The sequence below is a fragment of the Octodon degus genome, unplaced genomic scaffold (genome assembly GCF_000260255.1).
Source record: "Octodon degus isolate 3935 unplaced genomic scaffold, OctDeg1.0 scaffold00009, whole genome shotgun sequence".
Classification (NCBI taxonomy): Eukaryota; Metazoa; Chordata; class Mammalia; order Rodentia; family Octodontidae; genus Octodon; species Octodon degus.
Genome location: NW_004524585.1, coordinates 11,377,418 through 11,400,291, shown reverse-complemented (window position 1 = coordinate 11,400,291; position 22,874 = coordinate 11,377,418). Strand labels below are relative to the sequence as shown.

At 52.2% G+C, this 22,874-nt stretch overlaps 2 protein-coding genes across 4 annotated transcripts in view; both read right to left on the bottom strand.

Moving 5' to 3' along the window:
• Positions 1-4,940: 4,940 nt before the first annotated feature.
• Elf3 (E74 like ETS transcription factor 3) lies at positions 4,941-10,050 on the bottom strand. 2 transcript variants are annotated; one of them, XM_004625350.2, is made up of 9 exons: positions 9,946-10,050; positions 9,304-9,474; positions 8,839-9,060; positions 8,572-8,670; positions 8,255-8,383; positions 8,070-8,159; positions 7,869-7,985; positions 6,839-7,034; positions 4,941-6,047 (listed from the first exon to the last, which is right to left on the bottom strand). In XM_004625350.2, the coding sequence occupies exons 2-9, from the start codon at positions 9,464-9,466 to the stop codon at positions 5,933-5,935; spliced, it is 1,131 nt and encodes a 376-aa protein (XP_004625407.1). In that variant the 5' UTR covers positions 9,467-9,474; positions 9,946-10,050; the 3' UTR covers positions 4,941-5,932. The 2 variants fall into 2 exon arrangements, with proteins under 2 accessions (XP_004625407.1, XP_023563752.1); XM_023707984.1 differs by lacking the exon at positions 6,839-7,034.
• Positions 10,051-14,407: 4,357 nt separating this feature from the next.
• Positions 14,408-22,874, bottom strand: part of Rnpep (arginyl aminopeptidase) — an 18,499-nt gene continuing 10,032 nt past the window's right edge. The window contains exons 6-11 of one of the 2 annotated variants that reach the window (XM_004625348.2): positions 19,881-19,994; positions 18,526-18,638; positions 18,231-18,339; positions 16,851-17,075; positions 15,857-15,999; positions 14,408-14,894 (exon numbers count right to left, since the gene is read on the bottom strand). In XM_004625348.2, coding sequence (XP_004625405.1) covers positions 14,736-14,894; positions 15,857-15,999; positions 16,851-17,075; positions 18,231-18,339; positions 18,526-18,638; positions 19,881-19,994 — 863 coding nt within the window. In that variant the 3' untranslated portion in view covers positions 14,408-14,735. The remainder of the gene's footprint in view (positions 14,895-15,856; positions 16,000-16,850; positions 17,076-18,230; positions 18,340-18,525; positions 18,639-19,880; positions 19,995-22,874) is intronic. The other variant, XM_023707974.1, reaches the window with a different exon arrangement.

The window sequence follows — 22,874 nt, the reverse complement described above, 5'->3', positions numbered from 1 at the left end:
CAGAGGTGGCAGCTGGGCAGAGGTGGAGGCTGGGCAGAGGTGGAGGCTGGACAGAGGTGGAGGCTGGGCAGAGGTGGAGGCTGGGCAGAGGTGGCGGCTGGGCAGAGGTGGAGGCTGGGCGAAGGTGGAGGCTGGGTGGAGGTGGGGTGAAGGCGGAGGTGCAGGGCCAGAATGAGGAGAAGCATTTGCAAGGACTGGCTGCCCTGGAGTTCTCAGGAACTGAAAACTCACTTCCCATCCTTGCCATGGGAGCAAACATCCCTGGAAAGCGACATGAACTGAATTCCCCCCCCACCCCCCCACCCCACCCCCCGTTTAGGATATATAGAACCCTTCTCAACTACATGCACAGCAGTGGGATTCCAGGCAGCTGCACAGCACAGGGACACTCGGACTGCTTAGTGTCTCTGAAAGCAGAGTCAGTTATAGGGTTGAGAAAAGGCAGTCAAGAAACCAAGTTCCAAGGTCTGGTTTCTTAACTCTTCTAGCTCTGAAAGTGTGAGCTATTTCTTAACCTCTGTACAACCTCATGTTTTCATCTACGAAAGGAGGCATTCATCCTCCGTGGCCAGGTCTTATTGGGAGCTTTGTGGAAGTGTCTGAAATTCCTTAGGCTCCCATCCAGACTCTCGAGCCTCTTCCTGGCTGGCTTGTTCTCCATACATGCACGGAATGAGGCACATAGAAGACAGAGAATGAATGAATGATGCACACAAATCAGAAACTTGACACGTTGCCCAGCACACTGCGCTTCTCATCAGAAACCAGGCGCCCACAGGAAGCGCGGCTCGGGCCCAGAGTACTGTGGGCACTGTTGCCTGCATGCTTGTTTGCCTTTCTTCTCTGAGCCTCAGTTCCCTCACCTATAAGATAGGAGTCATTCCTCCAAGTCTCAGGCTGCATGTTCTACAGATCACTGGTGAATGGTTAGGATGTAGACGTTCAAGGTATGCATGCTGAGTTGGGAAGGCTTGTGAAGAGCTTTGCCCGGGCAGACGATGTTCTGCAAAGAGGGCTAGGACGGGCCAGAGTACCAGGCAGGGGCAACATCAGGGCCATCCCAGAAGGTCATGCAGAGATCCCCCAGGCTGTGTGAGGCCCGTTCTATACCATGCTCTGAGCTGAGCTAAGAATCATCTTGTAGGTGAGAGAAAACCCCTTGTGTGCAAGTACCAGGGACTGCCAGTCCTTCCCCAAGGCCCGAGAGGAGCCGTACTCTTGGGTATGACTACCCTGACCCCACCCCATAGTTTACTTACTTACTGACACCCTCAACAGACCATCTTTTGCCAGGCAGAGCAGGTAGAAAGGATAAAAAATGAATATGCTTTCAGAATGGAGCAGGAGGTGGAGGGCAGGGCCACACCTAGGGCTACCCATGTGCTTTGGGGTGGCAAAGATGATGACCGTGAGGCTCCACAGAAAGGCTGCGTGATCCTTTTTTGATTTTTTCTTTTTATTTCTTTGCATGTTCTTTTTGTTGCTGTTGTTTATTCTTTCTTTCTCTTTCCTTCCTTCCTGTCTTTATGCCTTTCCACCTTTCCCTTTCTCTTTTCTATTTTACTATTATTATTATTATTATTATTATTATTATTATTATTATTTGTGTTTAGTACAGGATCTCACTACATAGATCAGACTCATAGTGATCCTCCTGTTCTCAGCCTCTCAAGCCCTGGAATTATAGGCGCCACCATGCCCAGTCTCAATTGCCATCTCAGTGCACCCCAGGGGCAGGGCCAGCACCGCAGGCTGGGGATCGAACCCCAGTCCCTGCGTTTGCCTAAGCAGGCACTTTAATCTGCTGAGCTATCTGGCTAGCCCTTCCCTTTCTCTCTCTCTCTCTCTCTCTTTTTTTTTTTTTTTTTTTTTTTTTTTTGGCAGAACCAGGGATTGAATTCAGATCCTTGCACTTGCCAGGGAAGTACTTATTCTACTGAGCCATCTCCCCGGCCCTCCCTTTCTCTTTTCATTTCCCTCTTTTTCTTTCTTTCTTCTTTCTTTCTTTCTTTCTTTCTTTCTTTCTTTCTTTCTTTCTTTCTTTCTTTCTTTCTTCTTTCTTCTTTCTTTCTTCCTCCTTACTTTAAGAGGGGTCTCATTACATTGCCCAGTCCAAGGCTGTCCTTGGACTCCAGGGCTCAAGCAGTTCTCCTGCCTCTACCTCCACAGCCTCTGAGTCTATAGACATGGGCCACTGTGCCTGACCCACCATGACCCCACTTCTGCGGGTTGTGTTCAATGGGAGAACTGTTTCAACCTGGCCAGATCTTCTGAGGTTTTTTCTTTTAAGATTGATTGATTGATGGATTGATTGATTTGGCACAGGGTCTCCCTCAGCAGCTCAGACTAATAGTGAGCCTCCTGTCTCAGCTTCCCCAGTGCTGGGATTACAGACACGTGCCATCATGCCCAGTTTTGGTGGCTGGCTCTGTGCAGGGCAGACACAGCATGTGCTGCTTTGGATGGGTGCCAGGGATCCAACCTGGGTCCTTGCTCTTGCCTGGCAATCACTTAGACAACTGAGCTATCTCCCTAGTCCCCTGAGTTTTTTAAAAAGAATCCAAAAGTTCAATAAAAATTTCCTGATTCTAATATGCCAGCAACTTGTTTGGTGGTTTTTGCTTTTCAGTGCTGGGGATAGACTACAGGGCCTCATGTGACCGCCTCAGCCCCCAGCTTGTGTTAACTCTCTGCTGTCACCATTTTGACATTTTAAGTAACTTTTAAAGGGTACAAGATTTCATATTTCACTGGCCCTGCAGCAGGATTGACAAGGAATGCCTCCAGGGCAGCATAAAGAACACTAGCATGCGTGTGTGCTTGTGTATGGGAGCTGTATGGCCTATGTGAGTGTGAGCTTGTGAGTCTGCAGTGGTCACAACACATGCAAGTGGGTGTGATGAGCGATTGAGTGGGCTTGGTTTTTTTTTTTTTTTCCTTGCTGGAGATTGAACCCACCATCCCAAGCATGTCAGGTAAGCTTTACCACTGAAATGCATTTTGCATTTTCTGTCCAGCAGCGTGGGTGGTGTGTATGAGAAAAGAGAGGCATGTGAGAGATGTGCATGAGGGTGCAGGCGTGTGTTGCAGGATGTGTACAAATGTGTCTGTGTGGCATGGGGGGAGGAGGAATGCTGGGCAGGGAGTCACGGGACAGTGTGGCAAACACTGACCTCACACTGCCTTCCCTCTTGATGGAGGCACGATGGTGAGTAAGCCCTATACTTGCCCAGGGGCAGCTCAGCCAACCCAGTAAGAGAGGGCGATGTGTAAACAGATAACTGGAATAAAGGAGCTCTCTGAAATAAGCCCCTCAATACATAGTCCACCTCCTCACCTACTTCAGGAGGCCTGTGGAGCCAGATTTCCCCTGAATCAGTGGGAGGGGTGCAGCTGTGGGAATCTGGTAACAGTCTTCTAGGAGGCCTGGGCTGCCCAGCCCCCCCTACCAACCTACCCCCCAGGGCACACCCAAACACTGAGAAGTGACCTCCCTCCTACCGGCACAGCCACACACCCAGTCCCATAGGAGCTGATAAGAGGCGACCTGCAGCTCAGGGCAGGATATAAACAGCCCAGCCCCACCCCTACCCCACCCTGACATACCCAAGGGGCAGGCAAGTGAGAGATGGGCCCTCCTCTGGACTGCTGAGAACTGGGGTGAGGGGTTCTGGCTCCTCAGCGCCCCCCAGGCCTCGCCCACTAGTCTGTGCTGAATCTTCAGGTCACCTTAAGGGGCAGAGCCAGAGGTAGAGAACAAGGTAAGGAGAGACAATTGGGTGAGAAAGGTGTTTTTGTTTTTGTTTTCCTCCAGGTTCTGTCTGGGGCTGGCTAAAGGAATGCTAGGTTCTGGTTCCCTTCTTACCTGGCCCATGACCTGGACCAGCCTTTAGCCTAAGTAAAATGGGGACATCCAATCTCCTCAAAGGGCTCTGAGGCAGATCCAGTGAGATAATGGGATGTAGAAAGTGCCTCATAAAGGGGAAACAGCAGGACAAGGGTCAGCCCAGCACCCCGGTGTTAAGGCCACCACCTGCCCCACGTGGTCCCTTGTTGAAACTGCCAGCTAGAATAATTTGGAGCTGCAAATAGGACCAGGGGAGGTTCAGCAAGTGCAGCTAGGGTTCCAAAAGCCCAGCACCCTTTCTTGGCCAGGTGACCTTAGGCAGCACTGGGTCACCTCTCTTCGGCATGTCCAGACCCTGGAGATAACATGATGGAGAAGCTAGCGCTGTGTGGAGCACACACAGATTCTCAGGAAGTGAGGTCACTCTAGGGCTCAGTAGCTTGGTCAGCATGTGAACGAGGCTGGCTAAACCTTCACCCTAGGACGCTGCCCAGCTGGCCAACTTGCTTCCACTTCAGAAGGGCAATGTAAGGACAACTCTTTCCAAAATGGCTGAGGACAGTTCAAGATTCTTTCAGGATTCCTGCACTGTCGCCAATAAATCTGCTTTATTTGTATCCTTCAGTGAATAATCTGGAATTTCCAAGACAATTGAGCAGTATGCTGCACTTTCTACCACCCAAAAGCTATTCTTCCCAGCAGCCCTCTAGAGTCCCCCCAGTAAGATGTCTTCTCTAAAGCCAGACATGCTATCACAGTGGATTGGAAGAGTAACAGTTCTGGAATCTGCAGAGGAAGTTCCAAGTTGATGACGTTAGAGGTGCTCCAAGGGATGGGCTAAAGGACAGAGCCAAGGTACATTTGCCAAGCCTCTGCATCTGTTGGCCCGGAAGTGATAGACCTCTCCTGGGAGAAGATGAGACAAGGTGGTGTTCATCACAGAGCTTTGGAGAAGGCTGGCTGTCAACAATTACTCCCTCCCTCATTTAATTTAGGCAAGTACTCATCTCCAGTTTGCTTTTTCCCCCCCTTACCAGATCAGAACTTTGATTTCATGTCACACACAAAAGCCAGGACTCATATTACAGATATCCAGCTTGAAGCCAACTTGGCTGGGATGCAAAAGCATCTATTTATTCCACAAGGCTGGACATGCAATTCTAGACTTCTTAGAGAATGTCAGATCCAAACCTCTGTCTTACAAGAGGAAGCAGCCGCAGAGGACACACTCTGCCAAGGTCACGGCGCCCATGTGCTGGGGCATAACAGCCCCGTCTCAGCTTCCTGCACGCGTGTTCCTGCTTGTGTGAAGTCTTACAGTTCTGTCCTTAGCTGCCACCTTGTTTTTTTCCCCACTCCCAGCCCCCATCCAAGGAGCCAGGAAATCCATCCCCAGCCCACCCTCCTACCCTGGAAAGTCAACAGCAGGAAGACAGAGGTTAGAAAAAGCCCAGAGGGCACTTTATTGGAGGACTCTGCCTCCATTCATAGGAGAAAGGAGCCAGAACCCCAACCTGAGGGTTCCGGTAGGGCTCACTCCCACTTTTGCTGGCCCAATCATGGTTATAGAATAGTCTGGCCACCAGCATTTAGAGGGAGGAGTCAGGGAGAGGAATATTTTAGAAAAAATAGATTTCTATGTACATCTGACATATTTATAGCACATAAATTAGGGATGCTCTGATCCCCGCCTGTGAGCCCAAGCACTGAGCAGGGAGGTGTAGTAGCCAATCCAGAAGGAGGTGCTGGAGGCCATAGCCCTGTCCGCCCATGCTTTGGCCTCCCCTGGCTTCCTTGGCAGAGTCCAGGCAGGAGGAAGGCACAGTCTGCAGCCAGCGTTGGGACTGTAAGGAGCCACACGGGCACAAGTCACTTCAGACCCCAGAGCTTGTATTCCAAGAGGGCAGGGAGAAGAGGCCACGGGCTCCAGCAGGTCCAGGGCCCTGCTGCTCCTGGTCTTCAGCCCCTCACACCAGCAGAGGGAGCGAGTCCGCAGGGGAGGGGAGGGGCATCTGGTCTCTGGTCCTCCAGGAACCTCAGCCTCCAGTCCAGTCTGTGGCTTTGGTCTCAATTTAGTTAAGACCTTTACTTCCGACTCTCTACAACCTCTTCCTCCTTCCAGCCACTGGAGTTTTTGCCGAATTTGTAGACCAGCCGCCGGCCATCCACCCGCTCGAGGATCTCTCGCTTGTAGTAGTACCTGGATGGGGATGAGGTCGTCAGGGGTGCCAGCAGGAGACCTGCACTGCTGCCACCTCCCATGGGCCCAGGAGCTCTCACTGAGCTGCCCCTCTGGTTCTAAGCCTGGCCAAAGCCACTTCACTCTTCTCACCTGTTATCCCTAGGCTGGCTTAGTACCCTTTCCAGGGCCCTACTTCTTACCTTGCTTCTCCCCCCACCCCTAGTAATGGAGATTGAACCCAAGCTCTTCACACCGAGCAGCTTTCTTTTCTCTTTCTTTCTTTCTTTCTTTCTTTCTTTCTTTCTTTCTTTCTTTTTTTTGAGAAATAGTCTTGCTAAATTGCTAACTTACTCAGGCTGGATTAGAACTTTCCGTCTTCCTACCTCAGCCTCCTCAGCCTCCCAGGGTGTTGGAATAATAGGTGTGCACACCACCACACCTAGCTTGTACTTGTTCCATTGTATTTTGTGGCTGTGTCCTTCAGGCTTTTCATCAAAACACAGGAATGTAGGTCTGGAAGGGACCCCAGAGATGACCTGCTTTTCGCTGTGGCTGGAAGATCCTTTCTTGGGGTGAGCCTCGCAGACAACACAGGAACACTGCTGAGTGTGCCCTGCTCACCACATGCCTGCCTGCCCACCCAGTACTTTCTCAGTGCTGTCACTGGAGCCACCAAACAGGCCTAGGCTGCCCTCGTCCTCACTCTTCAGGACATACAGGGGTCACACATAGCTCAGTGCTGGCTGGAGGGCAGAGCAGCACAAACAACTGTCCTAGCCGGGTGGTCACATGGCCACCAGCTCACCCACCTCATGGCCCGGCTCAGCTTCTCATAGGTCATGTTGCTGTTCTTCTTCTTTTGGCCCCAAAGTTGGGCCACAGCTTCAGAACGTAGGAATTTGAAGACACCCTCGTGCCGATTCTCCCATTTCATGAGGCCCTCATTGAGCTCCGGGTGGATGAGGATGTCCCGGATGAACTCCCACAGATGGGTACCCCTGGGTGCTGCAAGGACCATGCCCCATTAGCTGGTTCCAGGGGTTCCCTCATCCAGCTGGCCCCACCCATCCCAGCACACTGCTGACCAGTGGGCAGCACATGGTCCAAGTCCCCAGTGCACCCAAGTGGCTGCCTCCCTCCTTAGCTCCCCTGAGACTAGCTGTCACTGGCTAAGCTGTCTGGCTATGTGGTGTGGATGGTGCCCAAGACCACCCAGGACTCTCAGGTCTGTAGGAGCCACAGTGAGAGCTAGCACTCAAACTGCTGCCAAGAGTTGCCAAGTACAGGGACAGAGGACCAGCCCCAGCCTTTGGTCCAGGGACAGCTTCCTGGAAAAATAACCCCTGAGGTCTAGAAGAGCTGGGAGCCCTGTGCGCACGTGTGTGGATACGAGAGACAAAGGGAGGCCAGAAAGTGCTTCAGGCACCCTCCCAGGGGTGCCCGGCAGCCAGAACACTCACTGCCCGAGGGCCCTGTGCAGCCCTCAGGAGGCTGGTGGTGAAGTCCCAGCCTACCTGACCCTCAGGGCCACCTGAGCAAGACTCCTCACTCACTCCCAAGAGGGACAGTGGCCAAATGCAGAATGAACTGGAGTGTGTGGGTGAGAAAGCTCCCAGCATGTGCATGGGCCTCCTCTGTGAGCCTCCTCCTCTGTGAGGAAAGTTTCCTTTTCCTCTCTAGGGCCTCTGCAGTGAGGTCACCATTGCCTGCGCCCTCCCTGAGGTGTTCAGCAGTACCCAAGCATGATGGGAGGCTGGCCATTGAGAGGCCAGAGGAGAGTAGGGCAAGGGTGCACAGCATCACCTGCACCGCTGCCGGTGCCCATGCCCCCGGGCTCACCATGCTTGCTCTTCTTGCCCTCCAGGCACTCCCAGTACTCTTTGCTCAGCTTCCGGGGCCGGCCCCGTTTCCGCTTCCCATGTTTCAGTTCTCCCTTCTTATAGTCAGGAAACCCATCTGCCAGGAGAGGAGAGGAGAGCCAGGGTGAGCGAGCAGGGAAGGGGCACTGAAGAGGGTGGCCCCCAGCAGCCAGAGCCTCACCTCTAGGGAAGAGCTTGCTGTCGGTGGGGTCCAAGTCCACGTCGCTTCCCCCATAGTCTGAAGAATGGGAGCTCTGAGGAGTACCAGTCCCTGGGGTTGGGGTTGGAGGTTCAGAGTGAGTGCCCTGGCCTGGACTGGACACAGGCAGTCAGCAGGAGGGGCACAGTGACCTGCAGACTGTTTACCTGCTGTAGAGATCTCAGAGCAGCCTGGGGAGGGCGCTCCGGCACCATAGCTGGGGGCATAGTAGGGGCTGGCCTGGTAGCTGTCCTCCATCACCTCTGGCAGCTCCTGGGCACAGGGGCTTCCCTGGTCTGGAAAGAGGAGTAACTTTGGTGAGGGCTCAGGGGATCCGCAGGGGCAGGGGAGACTGCTAGTTGTCGGAGGGCTCACTGCTGGGAGTTCTCCAGTTGGGGAAGGAGAAGCCTGTGCAGGTGGCATCAGGAGTGCTCTGGGATGAGACAGGATGGGGGAGGGAGGGAGGAAGAGAACAGGTTCTCACCGAAGGAGCCTGGGTCTCCAAGAGCCTCGTGGAAGGCCACTCCACTGTCCTTCTCCAGCAGTTCAATGATCCAGCTGAGTTCATCAGAAGGGCTAGAAGCTGATAAGGAGGGAGGAGTCACCCTCACCCCTCCCTCGGGGGCTCCCTCCAGCAGTACCCTCTAGCTGTGGGCTTGGGGTCCAGCCAAGGGCCAGCCCTCCCCTTTGGCCCCCAGGCCCCTTGGCTACCGCTGGGCTTGGCCACTACTGCCCCGAAGCCTGAACTCACTGAGATCCTGTAGCTGGGCATGGAGCTGGTCCCCCAGAGGCCCGAAGACCAGCCGCAGCTCCTCAAGGGCACAGCTGCACAGGGTGGCCCCATCCATGTCACACCGCGAGAAGTCAATGGAGCTGGCGTCATACTTGTTCTTTTCTACTTGGTAGCTGATCCAGTCCAGAACTTGGGCTTTTGACCAGAACTGTGGCTGCTCCCCTGACCAGCTGGCCTTCTCTGTGGGTCAGGAACAGCGACAGGCTTAGCCACGGCCGCACAGGAACATACAGCCCCATTTCCAGTGTCCCTTAGCAATCGGAGTACTCAACTCTCCCCTCAAACAGCACTTGCAGGACAAGGGGCAGATGACTCAATGCCCTGGCCCTTATTCAGCCGGCTATAGCCACAGCGCCCCCACCCAACAGACTCCTAGGCCAGTGTCTCCCTCATCCCAGAAGGCACCCATTTCACTTCACCCACCAGTGCCCTCCAGCGACGTCTGGGAGTTGCCCAGGGACAGCACCAAGTCATCAGGCCCGAAGGTGGCAGCAGGGGGAATAGAGGCCAGGCTGGGGTCCTCCGAGCTGTACATAGCACTGAAGTAGTTGCTAAAAATGTTGCTAATCTCACAGGTTGCAGCCATGAGGCTACCTAGGGAGAGGGGACAGGTAGGTGAGGGTGTTGGGGGGGGTCCTCCTGGTACGGTCCTGGCTACTCTGTACCATCCCAGAGGACAGGAAGATACAGGGACCCTCTCAAGAGGGACATCTAAACCAGGGCTGGTGGCACCTGGCTGTAATCCTGGTCCTTGGGAATCTGAAGCAGGATTGCAAGCTCAAGACAAGCCTGAATTATTAAGCTAGCCCCTGATTCAAAAAGGGAGAGTGCTAGATCTACGAGCAAAGTGGAGCCACTGTACCCTATACCAGTTGATCCTCCTCACACTACCTATAGCCACAGCGGACAAGTCAGGGGCACCCAGTCCCCTGCCTAGAGGCAATCGCTCCCTTCCTGCCCCTCCATCCCACTGTGGGACTGCAGACCAGAGCGGGCATCTCACTACACATCCACTAGACCTGTTTCCCAAGTAGGGCAGGGGAACAAGACAGGTAGAAGCCCTACCTGTGCAGATGTGGCAGGCAGACAGGGTGGCTTCGGAGGTCACAGGTGAGAGAGAAACCTAGATAGCAGTAAGCTCCACCAGGGAGCAGCGCGGAGACTGGCGGCTGTGCGCCCCCACCCGCCCTAAATAGGGCCTTGCGGGAGCTCCTCCCAGCACCAGACCTTCGAGGCGGCAGAAACCTGAGCTGGTGGCTCATTGGATAGAGGGGATTTCCTGGCCTTCAGACTGGGCTCCTGGCCCCAGGTGATTTGCATAGTAGGTGCCACTTGGCCCAGGTCCTAGCAGGCGGTGCTGGGAAATCAGGCCTGGCTGGTTTAATGATTGTCAGAGTCTGTCATCTTGCACCCTCTGGGGTTGGGCCCAGAGCACCGGGCTGGGCAGGTGGCGGGAACATCGCTGGGGTGGGCACCTGTGCTTTGGGCTGTTCTCTGACTCAGGACATTTCTGGTGGGGGTGGGGGGACAGGTCAGGGATGGGCTGGAGAGGAATAAATGTAAGTTGGGGAAACCTGGAGCCCTGGCTGGAGATCTGGAGACAAAGGGCCTCATGGGAGGGAGCTTACTGAAGTAGAGGGATTTTCTCTACAACACCAGGAGAAGGGGTACGAACTGGGAGACTCCAGGCTCCATGCTAAGCAACTCACGGGCCACTGGGTATGGCCAGGTCACCAGCCTAACCCTGGGATCCAGGGCCCCTGGCCATAGGGCCCTCTAGCAGGCATCCCATTGTCACATAGCACTATCTGCTTGGACCCCACCCAAGCGATACGTTGCTCTAGCCACTTCTGGGGAGACCTATCCTTTCTTGAAAGCGCTTCGCTGGGTACCTGATGGAGCCCCTGCTGCCTAAAGGCTGCTGGAGGGCCTGGAATCCACTTGAACACATTTCTCCCCCGCAGTTCAGTCCCTGGTCCAGTGGATCCCCCAGTTCTCCAGTTCCTGCTGCTGCCCTCTAGTGGTTAGAAGCCAGTAGGTCCTGGTATTGAGTAGTTCGTAGTACTGCACATTTTATAGTAGTTTACTATAGACCAAGCACTTTGTTTTGTTCTGGTTTTCTTTGGAGACAGGGCTTCACTATGTAGTACAGACTTGAACTCCAAGCAGCCGTCCTGCCTCGGCCTCTGAGTGCTGGGGTTCTAGGCGTGTGCCACCACACCCACAGACCAAGTGCTTTTTACATAAAAATGCTCAGACAACAGCAAACAAATGTGGTAGCAATATACAGGTACCCTCATGCAGCTTGAAGGGGCTCCAGGCCTGCTCCAGGCTATCCTGAGTTAGATAAAAATGGGAGGTATCCTTTACCTCGGACCCTGTGCCTCTGGCTGAGCCCTGGCCTCCTCTAGGGACAGAGTAAATCCTGCCTACTGCATTTGTGGATCTATAGACTGAGCCCCAAATCCAAGGGACTGGGTTTGAAACCCCCACTCCCCCAGCAGGAGTAACGGGGTAGACATTCAAATCCAGTGTCTGCATCTATGTGGTACTGGGCAAGATTCTGCACATCAGTTTTTCTTGTAAGAAATGAGGCTGAGGCTGTGCCAGGCGTGGTGGGGCATACCCCTGTAATCACAGCACTTGGGAGGCTGAGGCAGGAGGATCCCCTGAGTTCAAGGTGGCTATACTGACCTATATAGCAAGACCCTGGCAAAAGAAAAAAGAAAGAAGGAAGGAAAGAAAGAAAGAGGTTGTGGCTGAGCATGGGTGCCCAGTTTGAGCCAAGTCTGAGTAATTTAGCAAGGCCCTGTGTCAAAATAAAATAAAACCAGATACCAGGCATGGTAGCAGCTGAGGCAGGAGACTGGCTGTAACTTTGAGGCCAGCCTGAGTTACACAGTAAGTTCAAGCCCGGCTTGAACTACATAGTGAGCTCCTGTCTCAAAAAAAAAAAAAAAAAAAAAAAAAAAAAAGCTGGGGTTATACCTCAGTGGCATAAGCACCTGCCTGGCAAATTCAATTCTCAGGACCAAAAATGGAAAAACTAACAACAACAAAACACAAAATAATCAAAATTTAAAAGGCTGAGGGCTACAGTTCAGTGGCAGATAGTATAGCTTGCAATTGTGAGATCCTAGGTTCAATCCCCAGTTTTGGGGAAAAAAAAAATCAGTTTGGATTTAATAATTGCTAGTCTTTTCGAGCTGATTTTTTTGCTTGGTATTCTGTTTGGTTTTGTTTGCAGTGCCGGATCCGGGCTAGGGCGTGGCTCACACGGGCCAAGAGCTTCACAGTGAGCTACACCCCCAGCCCCAAGCTAGCCTTTTATGTTTCTGAGAGGGAAGATTTGAGTGTCTCCCCTCCCAGCCCCACAGCCCTTCATTAACATCTTAGTCCCCTGTAGGTTCGCAGGCCTCTCAAGCAAAACGCGGACTTCTCCTTCGGGTTTCTCCTCTTAACAGGAAAGCCCAAACACTAGGGAATTCCTCCTCTTCCTTGTCTGAGCCCCTAGGTGCCAGGGAGAGGGGCAGACGACGTCCAGAGTCCCCTCTGCCCGGCCGGCCCAGGTGGCTGGAGGGCCAGGGCCCCGGGTCGGATTTTCCCCAGCCCTTCAGGGGCCCTCCCCGTGCCGGAGGCGGGCACACCCTCTGCCCAGTCACCCGCCCTGGAATGCGGGGGAACCGGCTCCGCCCCGGTGCTCACGTGCCCCTTGCCTCGCGGAGCACCTGGCCGCCGAGTCTGCGGCTGCGCAGAGCCGAGCGTGCAGTGCAGAGCACGTCCTGAGCGCTGCTGCCTTCACTGGGCTTCCTGGCGGCCGCGGCCTAGCCTATTCTGTAGGCCCGCATCCTGCCGCCGAGCCACCGAAGAGAAAGTGAGCGAGAGGAGTGCAGAGGGGCCTGCAGGCTTGTGCAGGCGGTGGGCAGCGCCCCGCTTCCCAGCCAGGGTGGCGCAGCTTCTTCCTCTGGTGTGGGCGCTGGCACTAGGAAAGGCCAGGCCACCCAGGAGGAGCCCAGGCGCTGGGCCAGGCGAGGCAGGCCAACCTGCGGTCAAGGCGGATGCTGCAGGGGTCTCCAAGGAGGGAAGCGGCTAAGGCATCAGGCTGTGAGGTGTGAGGGAGGGGCATGGGGTGGAGGGCCCTAGAATAGGCCTTGCTGCGACACCCTAATGTGGCAGAACAGCCCTAGAACAGCTGGAAGCTCCAACGGCCTTACAAAGTCTCCTTTCCAACTGCATGCAGGTGCAGGAAAGCCCACGGGCAGAGCTACAGTAGACAGTGCTGTGAGCACCAGGAAATCAGAATTTAGAGCCAAGCTTTAAAGAGACTCTTGTAATCACTGCACTGTTAGTACCTAGTGGGGCATGGTGGTGTACATCTGTAACCCTAGTAGTCTGGGTGGCTGAGGTAGGAGGATCCCACGTTCTAACCCAGCATGGGTAATTGAGGGACTTAGAAAAATCCTATCTCAAAAAGAGGGGAGACCAGGATGTAGCTCAGTGTGAAGGCCCTGGGATCAATCCCCACTATCACACACAAAAAGAAATACGGAAAGGTGGGGGAGACAAAACCCACCAAGAAACCCTGTGTGCATATGCAAGTGACAGAACCTTAGCTTCTCCCCTGCAACTGCTATGACAAAGCCAGATATTTTCTCTTAAGCTTCTGTGGGGACCCAGTGTCCTTCAGCCCAAATTCCTTTTTCCTCACGTACTGGGGACAGAAGTTGGGCTTTTGCACTGACTTTTAAGTCTAGCCCTTTTTAAAATTTTGAGCTAGGCTTGGTGGTACCTGCCTATAACCCTACCATACTGGAGGATGAGGTAGGACTGCTGAGTTCCAAGCCATCCTGGGCTCCATAGTGCATTCAGGGCCAGCCTGAACTACACAGCAAAACCCATCTCAAAAAAATGAAAAAAAATGGGGCCGGTGAGATGGCTCAGTGGAATAAGTACTTCCCTAGCAAGTGCAAGGGCCTGAGTTCAATCCCCGGTTCTGCGAAGAAAAAAAAAAAAAAGAGAGAGAGAGAGAGAAATGAGAAAAATGGGGGCTAGGGAGATAGCTCGGCAGTCTGAGCACCTGCTTGGAAAGTTCAAGGGACCTGGGTTTGATCCTTGGTACCGCATGCTGTGCCAGCCCTGGAACCCTGTCATGCTAGTTGCTTTGAAATGGCGTGGTGGTATGTGCCTGTAATCGCAGCACTGGGGAGGCTGAGACAGGAGGATCACTACAAGTTTAGTGTTGTTTAGAGTTGTGTAGCCGGACATTGTACCAAATAAAATTAAAATGTGAGACAAAGTCTCAACCAAGTCGCTCAAGCTGAGCTCTAATTCCCCAGCCTCCCAGAGTGCTGGGGTTATAGGCATGTGCCACCAAGTACACACTCAGCCTGCTGGCTCCTTAAGGACAAGAGAATACTGAACACTGTCACCCCGAGTTACTACCTTCTAATCATCACACATGAAGATCTAGGAGCCCTGAAAGAAAAATTTAACAGCCACTCAGTCTCTATGATTCACCTAGTTTTTGTTCAAAAACATTTATTAAAGAAAGACCCATCTCTGCTTCTCTCCAGAGACCTAAGTAGAAGGAGAGAGGAGACCAAATCCCCCGACACCACCAGCAGCCTGTACGAGGGGAGCGGGGAGCTACAGGAAGGACTTCTGTCTTGGGGCTTGGTGAACCAGAAATGCTCACCAGAACAGAGGCCACAGAGGCTCAGACCCTGGAGCCCAGAGGGGCCAGTCCTGTTGGGACAGACATGTCAGGGTGTGAACTAGGGTACCAGAAGGTGGGAACAATATCCCCAAACCCTGCAAAGTCTGAAGAGGCAGAGGCTGCGTGCATGTGTGAGCCCCTAGCTGCCCTTGGGCTCCAGGATCTGCTGGATATAGTTGACAACATTGCTGTGGAGCTGGGAGGCAGTGGAGGCAAAGGTCTCCTTGGCGAGGGTCTGGGCCGCTGAGCTGCCAGCCATCATGGCATGGTATAGTGGCAGGGTGTACTTCTGCTTTCCCTGCAAGAAATACATACACATCCTCAGTAGCATGCTCGGTGGGTGCGGGGGTCTAACAGTGAGCATGGTCAGGTGTCAGAAGGCCAAGAAGCCTCTGAGACAGGTGCTCCGATTCTGGTATCTTCTCATAGGACAAAGAGCCACAGAAAACAGACGAGAAGGCTAACACAGGGAGATGCCAACTTTGGGAGGCTGGCAGTAGCTAGCCACCAAGTTGTGGCGCCATTAACATCTGCAGCACATAAAGCCCAGGGCCAAGGAAGGCCCAACTGCAGTCCAGCAAATGAAACCTCACAGGTCAACTTCACGTAACTAAGACAGCACCATCACAGGTTCCCAAACTTGAGTCCTGGCCAGGGGCTCCGAGGGCTTGGGATGTCAAGAGATGCACAACTCCCCTGGAGAAGGGTAGGCTCTGAGCATGGCCTTGTGTCCAGCCTGTCACTCCCTGCTCTGAATTCAGCGCTGCCATCCACTCACTCACCCCAGCGTCCGTCCTTGCCCAGCGGCGCCACTCAGACAATGGCATGAGAGCCAACTGGTGTCTGAGCTGCTGCCCAGCCCCAGAACTTCCCTGGGGACAGGGACCTAAATGATCTCACCCTTCACTCCCTGTGCCTGTCCCCTGCCCTCATGCATTTTCCCCATGACTGGACCCTGCATCAGCACTGCCCTCTTTTCCAGTTCTGAGTTAACTCCAACCAGCCTCTGTCCCTCAGGCCTCACCAGCTGATTTGCAAAAGGCTCCCTACAGGCTTCCGCTTTTCCCCAGGACAATGCCTCTGGGAACCACACTCATACCAAGGTGATCAGTGCCTACTCCAGAGGTCACTGGGCCCCTGCTCCTAGCTCAGACCCACGAGGCTATGACAAGGCTCTGCCTGCAGGATGACTTCAAGCACAGCGCACAGTCCTAGTGTACATGAGCTCTAACCGGGGGACAGGCTGGGGGTGTGGCCCACCTGGCTCTGCAGGAACTCCTGTACTTTCCAGAAATCCTCCTGATGGTCATTCTTAAAGACAATCTGGCCCCATCGTAGCCGTAGCTCTGCATTCCGCGCGCTGGAGATGGCTGAGTATGTCTCTCCGAGTTTCTTCACATTCCCTGGAAAAAATGGACTGTTAAGGAGCAGGAGGAGGAGCCAAGCACTCTAAGGCTTTCCAAAAGCTCTGGGAAGAGAGGTCCAGGAGGTTCCTGACCTCTGCCCATTTTACGCTCCAGAAAGGTAGTATTCACATTTACCAAATGTCTCTCAGGCTTACTGAAGCCTTTATGCTCTTGTCATTTAATTTCCCTTCCTGGAGTAAAACACATGTGTTCCCCTCAAAACACTCCCTCCCCGTCCTTCGTTATGTTATTTTATTTTAGTTTTGGTACTGGAGACTGAACCCAGGGCCTCACTAACAGGTGTGTGCTGTCATGCCTGGCTTCCACTTTTTCTAATATTTGCTTTTAAAAATATTCCCCACTTCTTCTACCACAAAACCTGCAAAGTTCATCTGAGCTTCAAATGATTTTTCACCCCTGGGTGAATATGATTTCTGACTGAGCAGCAACAAAGCGTTAATGGTTAAGAGCTTCGGATGACTGGGTTCAAATCCCAGCCCAACTATTAGGCTGGGTGACCTATTTGTGCCTGCAGTTCATTTTGTTACCTAGGGATTAAAATCACAGCCCCGCCTAGGAAGAGTGGTTACAGGGATTAAAAGACCTAAGGGATGCACAGAGCCTACGAGAGCAGCCTACAGAGGTGCAGAGCCCCACAGCGGGAGGACCGAGCAGCGCCAAGGTTTGTTCTTTTGTTCCCTGTGGCACTCCTACATCTAAGTCCTTCTGATGACACATTCTGTGCGAAGTGCTAGCCTGGCGTCACCTCCGGGCAAGATTCACAACTCTTCCTGAGCCTCCCTCTGGACACTGAGCTTCATTCAGCTAAGTAATAGCACACTGCTTACCAGGAGGGAGAGGGGACTTCTGGAGCAGCTTATCTAGGAAGTAGATCAGCTGGTAGGTCTTCCAGGTAGAGATGTCCACAGCTTCAATGGCCTGCATGTCTAGCTCCTTGGTCACCCACAGCTGGGCCAGCTCCTCAGCTGGCTTCATGAGTGAGTCCCCAGGTGAGAGGTCAGGGAGGTAGGGGGGCCAGCCAGGGGTATTCAGCCAGCGATCAAACTCAAAACCTGGCAGGCAGAAGATGCTGTCAGGGGTCTCTGGCTGGGTCAAGGTCATCTTACCCAAGAAACCTCATACTCTTTCCTCTCTCCACCTCAAACTTTCTTCAGCAGCCAATGCAGGTACCCACACAACTACTACCCACAAGGTCTTGCTACGGTGACACCTAGGACTGTCACAGGAAGACTGGACTGTGGTCATCTCTACTGGGAAAGTGGTTTTGCTGTAAATAAACATTATGTCATCACAGCCATGTTAATAGAGGCTTTCTCAGCTGGACTCAAGTTCACGGTCTCTTGATCACTACAGTAGCACCCCAAGATAGGCTGCCATGAACTGGCTGGGAGGCCGAGAGCGCAAGACCTTGCCTCTCAGCACCTCGGTTTCTCTGTAAAATGGGGGTGACGGGCCCTGCCTTGGTTGACAGTTGTGAAGATTTAATGAGCAAATACAGATTAAAAGTTTGCTTGATGCATAGTAAGCACTCAGTGATTACTAACTATTAGCCACAGAGGGTCATGCCCTTGAAACACAGGCCTCCCACCAAGGCCTGACCAATCCCAGCTACTGAGGAGGCCGACTTTACCAAACCCAGTGAGTGACTCAGGGGGCACGGTGTGGTACAGCACAGAGGTGTGCCTCGCCACAACAGGACATTCTCTTCTCTCTAAGGAAGCAGCGCCTCTAGAGCTGACACCAGGGCCACGTGAGCTCATACTGCTGACCATTACTGCCTGGGAGTTTTAGTTGGGACAATGGCAACAGCAGCAACTCTCTGGGCTGAGTATGTCCAGGTGTGGTGCCCCAAGAGGAGAGGTGAGTCAGGAAGCAAAATGAGAGAAAAGGAGGCAGAGCGGGAGCAAGAAAAATCTAATTTAATTACCAGCATTGTTCTGGCACAGTAGACTGACCCTGGGAACGCTGGGCTGGTTGCACCCTGAGACCCAGTCTCTGTGGGCCCAGGCCTGGGCCTCTAGGCTTTCTCCCCACAGGACCATTAACAGAATAAAGTTGATTTGGTAAAGTCAGCCTCCTTGGCAGATGGGATTGGCCCTTAACAGAGAACTTTGAACCCACACCTCCCAACCTGCCTCGGTCTCTCCCAGTGTAGCTAGCTCTAGCTTTACTATCTCCAAGAAGCCTGTGGACCATTCCTTACTTACCTGGAATGGAATCCACTTTCCTTTCCTTCAGCTCAGGGAAATATTCCAAGTAGAATTCCAGAAAGTCATCGGCTAAGATACTTTGGAATTTAAACTCATCCACATAGGCCTGTGGGAAGGGAGGGTTCTTCAGCCTCTCTGGGCGCCCCAGAGGCAGACAGGCAGGCAGGCCCCCTCCACGCCTCCAGTCCTCTCTGACCCCTTACCTCTTGTACCCCTGCCTCTACCCTGGCACTCTGGCCCAGCTGCTTTATCTGCTCCTTGTCCTTCTCCCTGCATGGAGAGGTGACTATACCTTGAGAAACTTGTCAAACTGGTCTTGGTCACCCACCAAGTGGGCCAGGTAGGAGACAAAGCAGAACCCTTTCTCATAGGGGGTCTCATTGTAGGTATCATCTGGGTCAACACCTGACAGAAGAGAAGGCAGACACGACTGAGCATGCACTGGGACCCGAACCACCCTCCTGGTCCTTCCCAGGCTCGAGATTTAAACACTAACTCTGGCAGAGGTCAGACTCCAGGGGTAGCACCAAGATTTCTAGATCCATCCTGACCTTACCAGAGCAGTTCAAGGGAAATCTTAGAGGCCAGTGACTGTGGGCCTAAGAAGATGAAGGACCCAGCCCCCAAAGGAACTGGCTCCTTTCTTGCTCCTGGTATGGGCTTGCTTGGGTAGGACCCTATGAGTCTCTCGGGTGGGAACGGGAAGGACTTCAGGGCTTTGCACATGCAGGCAAGTGCTCTAACACTGAGCTACAGTCCCAGGCCCATTTTACTTATTTTATTTTGGAGACAGGGTCCCACTAAGTTGCCCTGGCTGGGCTTGAATTTATGATCCTCTGGTCTCAGGCTCTTAAGCAGCTGGGATTACAGGTGTGTCACCACACTGGTCTCCGTCACCTCAGGACTGAGGGCTGGGCTCTTTTCCAGCCCTATTGGTTGTTGCCTACTTCCCCAATCTCCCCTTTCAGAACATGTTATTTTTACAAGTGTCCTCGATGAGAACTAATTACCAGTCAGTACACAAGAAGTTCACTCTTACAGTCAGTGGTGCCAAGGAACATGAGCCTCTCTGTACCAAAACTTGTACATTAGTCATACATGAATCAAAAATGCTCAGTTCTCTCCATTTGTTTTTTGGAGACAGCATCTTGCCAGGCAGCTCTGGCTAGTCTTGAACTCATTATGTAACACAGGCTGGCCTGGAACTCAAAGAGACCTCCCGCCTCAGCTTCTCAAGTGCTGGGGTGATGGGCATGTTTGGCAACAAAAAAATGTTGGAAAAGTAAAAAGCTTTGAACTCCAAACGGACTAGGTACATGACCTTGTCCTTCAACTAGCACTCAGTCCTGCCCCAGTAAAATCAGGCTAACAATCAACAGAACCCACTGACTTGACCAGAAAAAGGGATGGGAAAGCACCTTGTAAAGCGATAGGGACTTATACAAACACAGAACCACGGGCACGTCCTTAAGAAGTGTGCACAGCTAACCAGAGCTGCTGCCTGGCCGCCACGCTTGGGCTCAGGCAGCCTGGCGGCAGGAAGCCGCCACAAGCAGCCCTGGCAGGCTCCTCCCACCAGCACACAGGTCGGCTAACCCGGAGCTCCAAGGGTCACCTAAAGAGGCAGAGGACAGAGGAACTGCTCACCTGGCTCGATCTTCACTCGGAGCTTGTTGAGTGGGTGGTCCTCGCCGGTGATGTCCATGTGCTGCCGCAGCAGGGCCCTCCCAGTGGCAGCCTCCAAGCAGGTATAAGAAGCCCCTGGGCCAAAAACACACCACGCATGCCCAGTGTCAGCCACCTCCAGGCAAGGGTATTTTCCCAATGGAAGAGGTTGTGGTGCCCCCTTGTGGCCTGAAGCTCCACAGTGCTCCCGCCCTGGGGCAGAGCCAGGACTCAGAGCCAGCCCTGGTTGTAGGCTGGGCAGGCCTGCTAACCTTTATTAATGTATTTTTACTTTTAGATAACTTTTTTAAAAGATGTATTTAGTACAGGATCTGCAGGGTTTCACTACACAGATCGGACTCATAGCGATCCTCCTGAATTCAGCCTCCCAAGCACTGGGATTACAGGCATATGCCACCACGCCCGGTCTCAATCATAGCTCAGTGCCGGGGATCACATCCTGGTCCCTGCATCTGCCTAAGTAGGCGCTTTAATCCTCTGAGCTATCGGGCCAGTCTTAGATAAATTTGATCTATAAAATCTTTACTAGACTTTTTTTTCTTATTGTGACAGGGTCTTACTATGCAGTTCAGACTGGCTTTGAACTCACTTTGTAGCCCAGGCTGGCCTCAAACTCACAGAGAGGACTTGGGCCCTCGGGATCCTGAAAGACCCAGAGCGCAGGTCCGGTGTGTGAATGAGACCATCTGGGGCCCACTGGATCCTCATTCGACCCAGAGTGCAGGCCCAGCACAGAACCCTTCAGCAGAACTCCCTGTAAAGAGGCTAGAGGCAAGACCCACCCAGCTGGTTCAGGAACAGAACATCTTGCCAGAGTGACACAAAGGGTTCAACTCTAAGGACTGCAGCAGAAAGAAGTGGAACACAGCACCCAGATCCAAGCAACACTCACCTGGAGGAATCTGAACTTTGTAGATTCAGACCTGGTGCTAAGGTAATAACTCTATCTAAGCTCTACACCAAAGGTCAGAAGACAGTGGCATACAAAATGACAAAGAGAAGGAACAAACTGCAGTTTCAGGCCCCGAATCCACCCAGTACAATTGCAGAAGACATTGAGGAAACTGGAAATCACACATCAGACATCTCTGAAATAATAGCGTTGGGAGTAAAGAAACAACTGCAGAAAGGTATAGAAGAAATCAGATCAGAAATAATTTTGGAACTAAAAAATTTAGTGATAACTATAATCAAAGAAGTACTAAGTGCTTCTAAAGAATATACATAAAAAATAGAGCAGAATATAAAACTCAGAGATCCTCCTGCCTCTGCCTCCTCAGTGCTGGGATTACAAGGCCTTTAACTGGTTTTTATCTGATCTTGTCAAACAAGAGAAACGGTCACTTTCAGAAACTGTAAAAGTCTTCAAGTCTTTAAAAGAACTGAGGAGGGCTGGTGAGATGGCTCAGTGGTCTAAAGCACCTACTTAGAACAAGCTTAGCAAAGCACAGGGACCGCAGTTCAATCCCCCAGCACCACATGCCAGCCCCGCCCCTGGTGGGCTAAGCTGGACACACACACACACACACACACACAAAATAAAATAAAAAAGAACTGAGGACATATGAACCAGTCAGCTCTGAGCCTGGTTTCTGCATCTGCACAGTGAGCACGGCCTTTGCTCTCGCATTTAGTGGCTGGACCACGGTTCAATCCCCCAGCACCACATGCCAGCCAACCACGCCACCTGGTGGGCTGAGCTGGCCACACACACACACACACACACACACACACACACACATAAATAAAATTTTTAAAAAAAGAGTCATATGCAGAGATGTTTGTCAAAATACTTGAGTGGTGGGCTGGGGAAACAGCTCAGCAGCATATGCACTTGGGTGGAAACTTGGGAGCAACCTATCTAACCACTGGACATAGATTAAATAAATCATGAAACACACCGTGTACCCAGAGAAACCTTTGTGGAGGGCGGTGCTGGGCTTGCACCTAGGGCCTTGTGATGTGAAGGGAGCACTCCACTGTGAACTGTGGCCAAACCCCTGGAAGAAACCTTAATGAATTAAGAAAAAGGTTTAAACTGGGCATTCCAATGCACACTGTGGTCTCAGCGCCCGGGAGGCTGAGATGAGGGTCACTGTGAGTTTGAGGCCAGTCTGGGCTACATAGTGAGTTCAAGGCCAGCATAACTACATAGCAAGATCTTACCTCAAAAGAAAAAAAAAAACAACAACCTGTCTCAAAAGTTTTAATAGCTTTTAAACTTTAAGTTGAATGAATGGATTTAAAAAAACTGTAGTTGTTCTTAGCCATAAAAGAGAAATTTGGGTCATTTGTAGGAAGATGACGCACCTAATGTTCAGTAAAGTAAATCAGAGCCAGGAGTTTAAATCTCTCAACATTTCTCCTATGAGAAACCAGAGGTATGACCAGAGTGAAATAAATGATAAGAAACAGGGAGATAGACTTTTAACAAATGAGAAGAGAGTCAAATGCGGAAGAGGGAGGGAAGCAAACAAGGCCATGGCACGCATGCGCCAGCTCCCCACAGCACGCATGCGCCAGCTCCCCACGGCATTTCACCCTGTATCACATACATGGACTAATGCAAGACAGGAAACTCTGTCAAATAGATCTCAATCAGGTAAAATAATAAAGGTATTAAGTGTTATATTTTTAAAATGTGATACACAGTGGGTTCTCATTAATGAGGCAGCAAAGGGTTTTTTACCTGTTTTTTGGTTTTGTTTTGTTTTTTTTTGAGGCAGGGTCCTGCTACCCAGTGCAGGCTGGCCTTGAACTCTATGCACATGTTCCTGCTTTGGCCTCCTGAGTGCTAGGATTACAGGTGTGCACCATCACACTCACCAGCAACTTTTTTTTTTTTTTAAAGCAACTAGGAGCTCAGCTATGTGGCCTTGGGAAACTAAGGAAGACCATAAGTTTAAGGTCAGTATAGGCAATTTAGAGAGTTATGTCAAAATTGAAATATATATA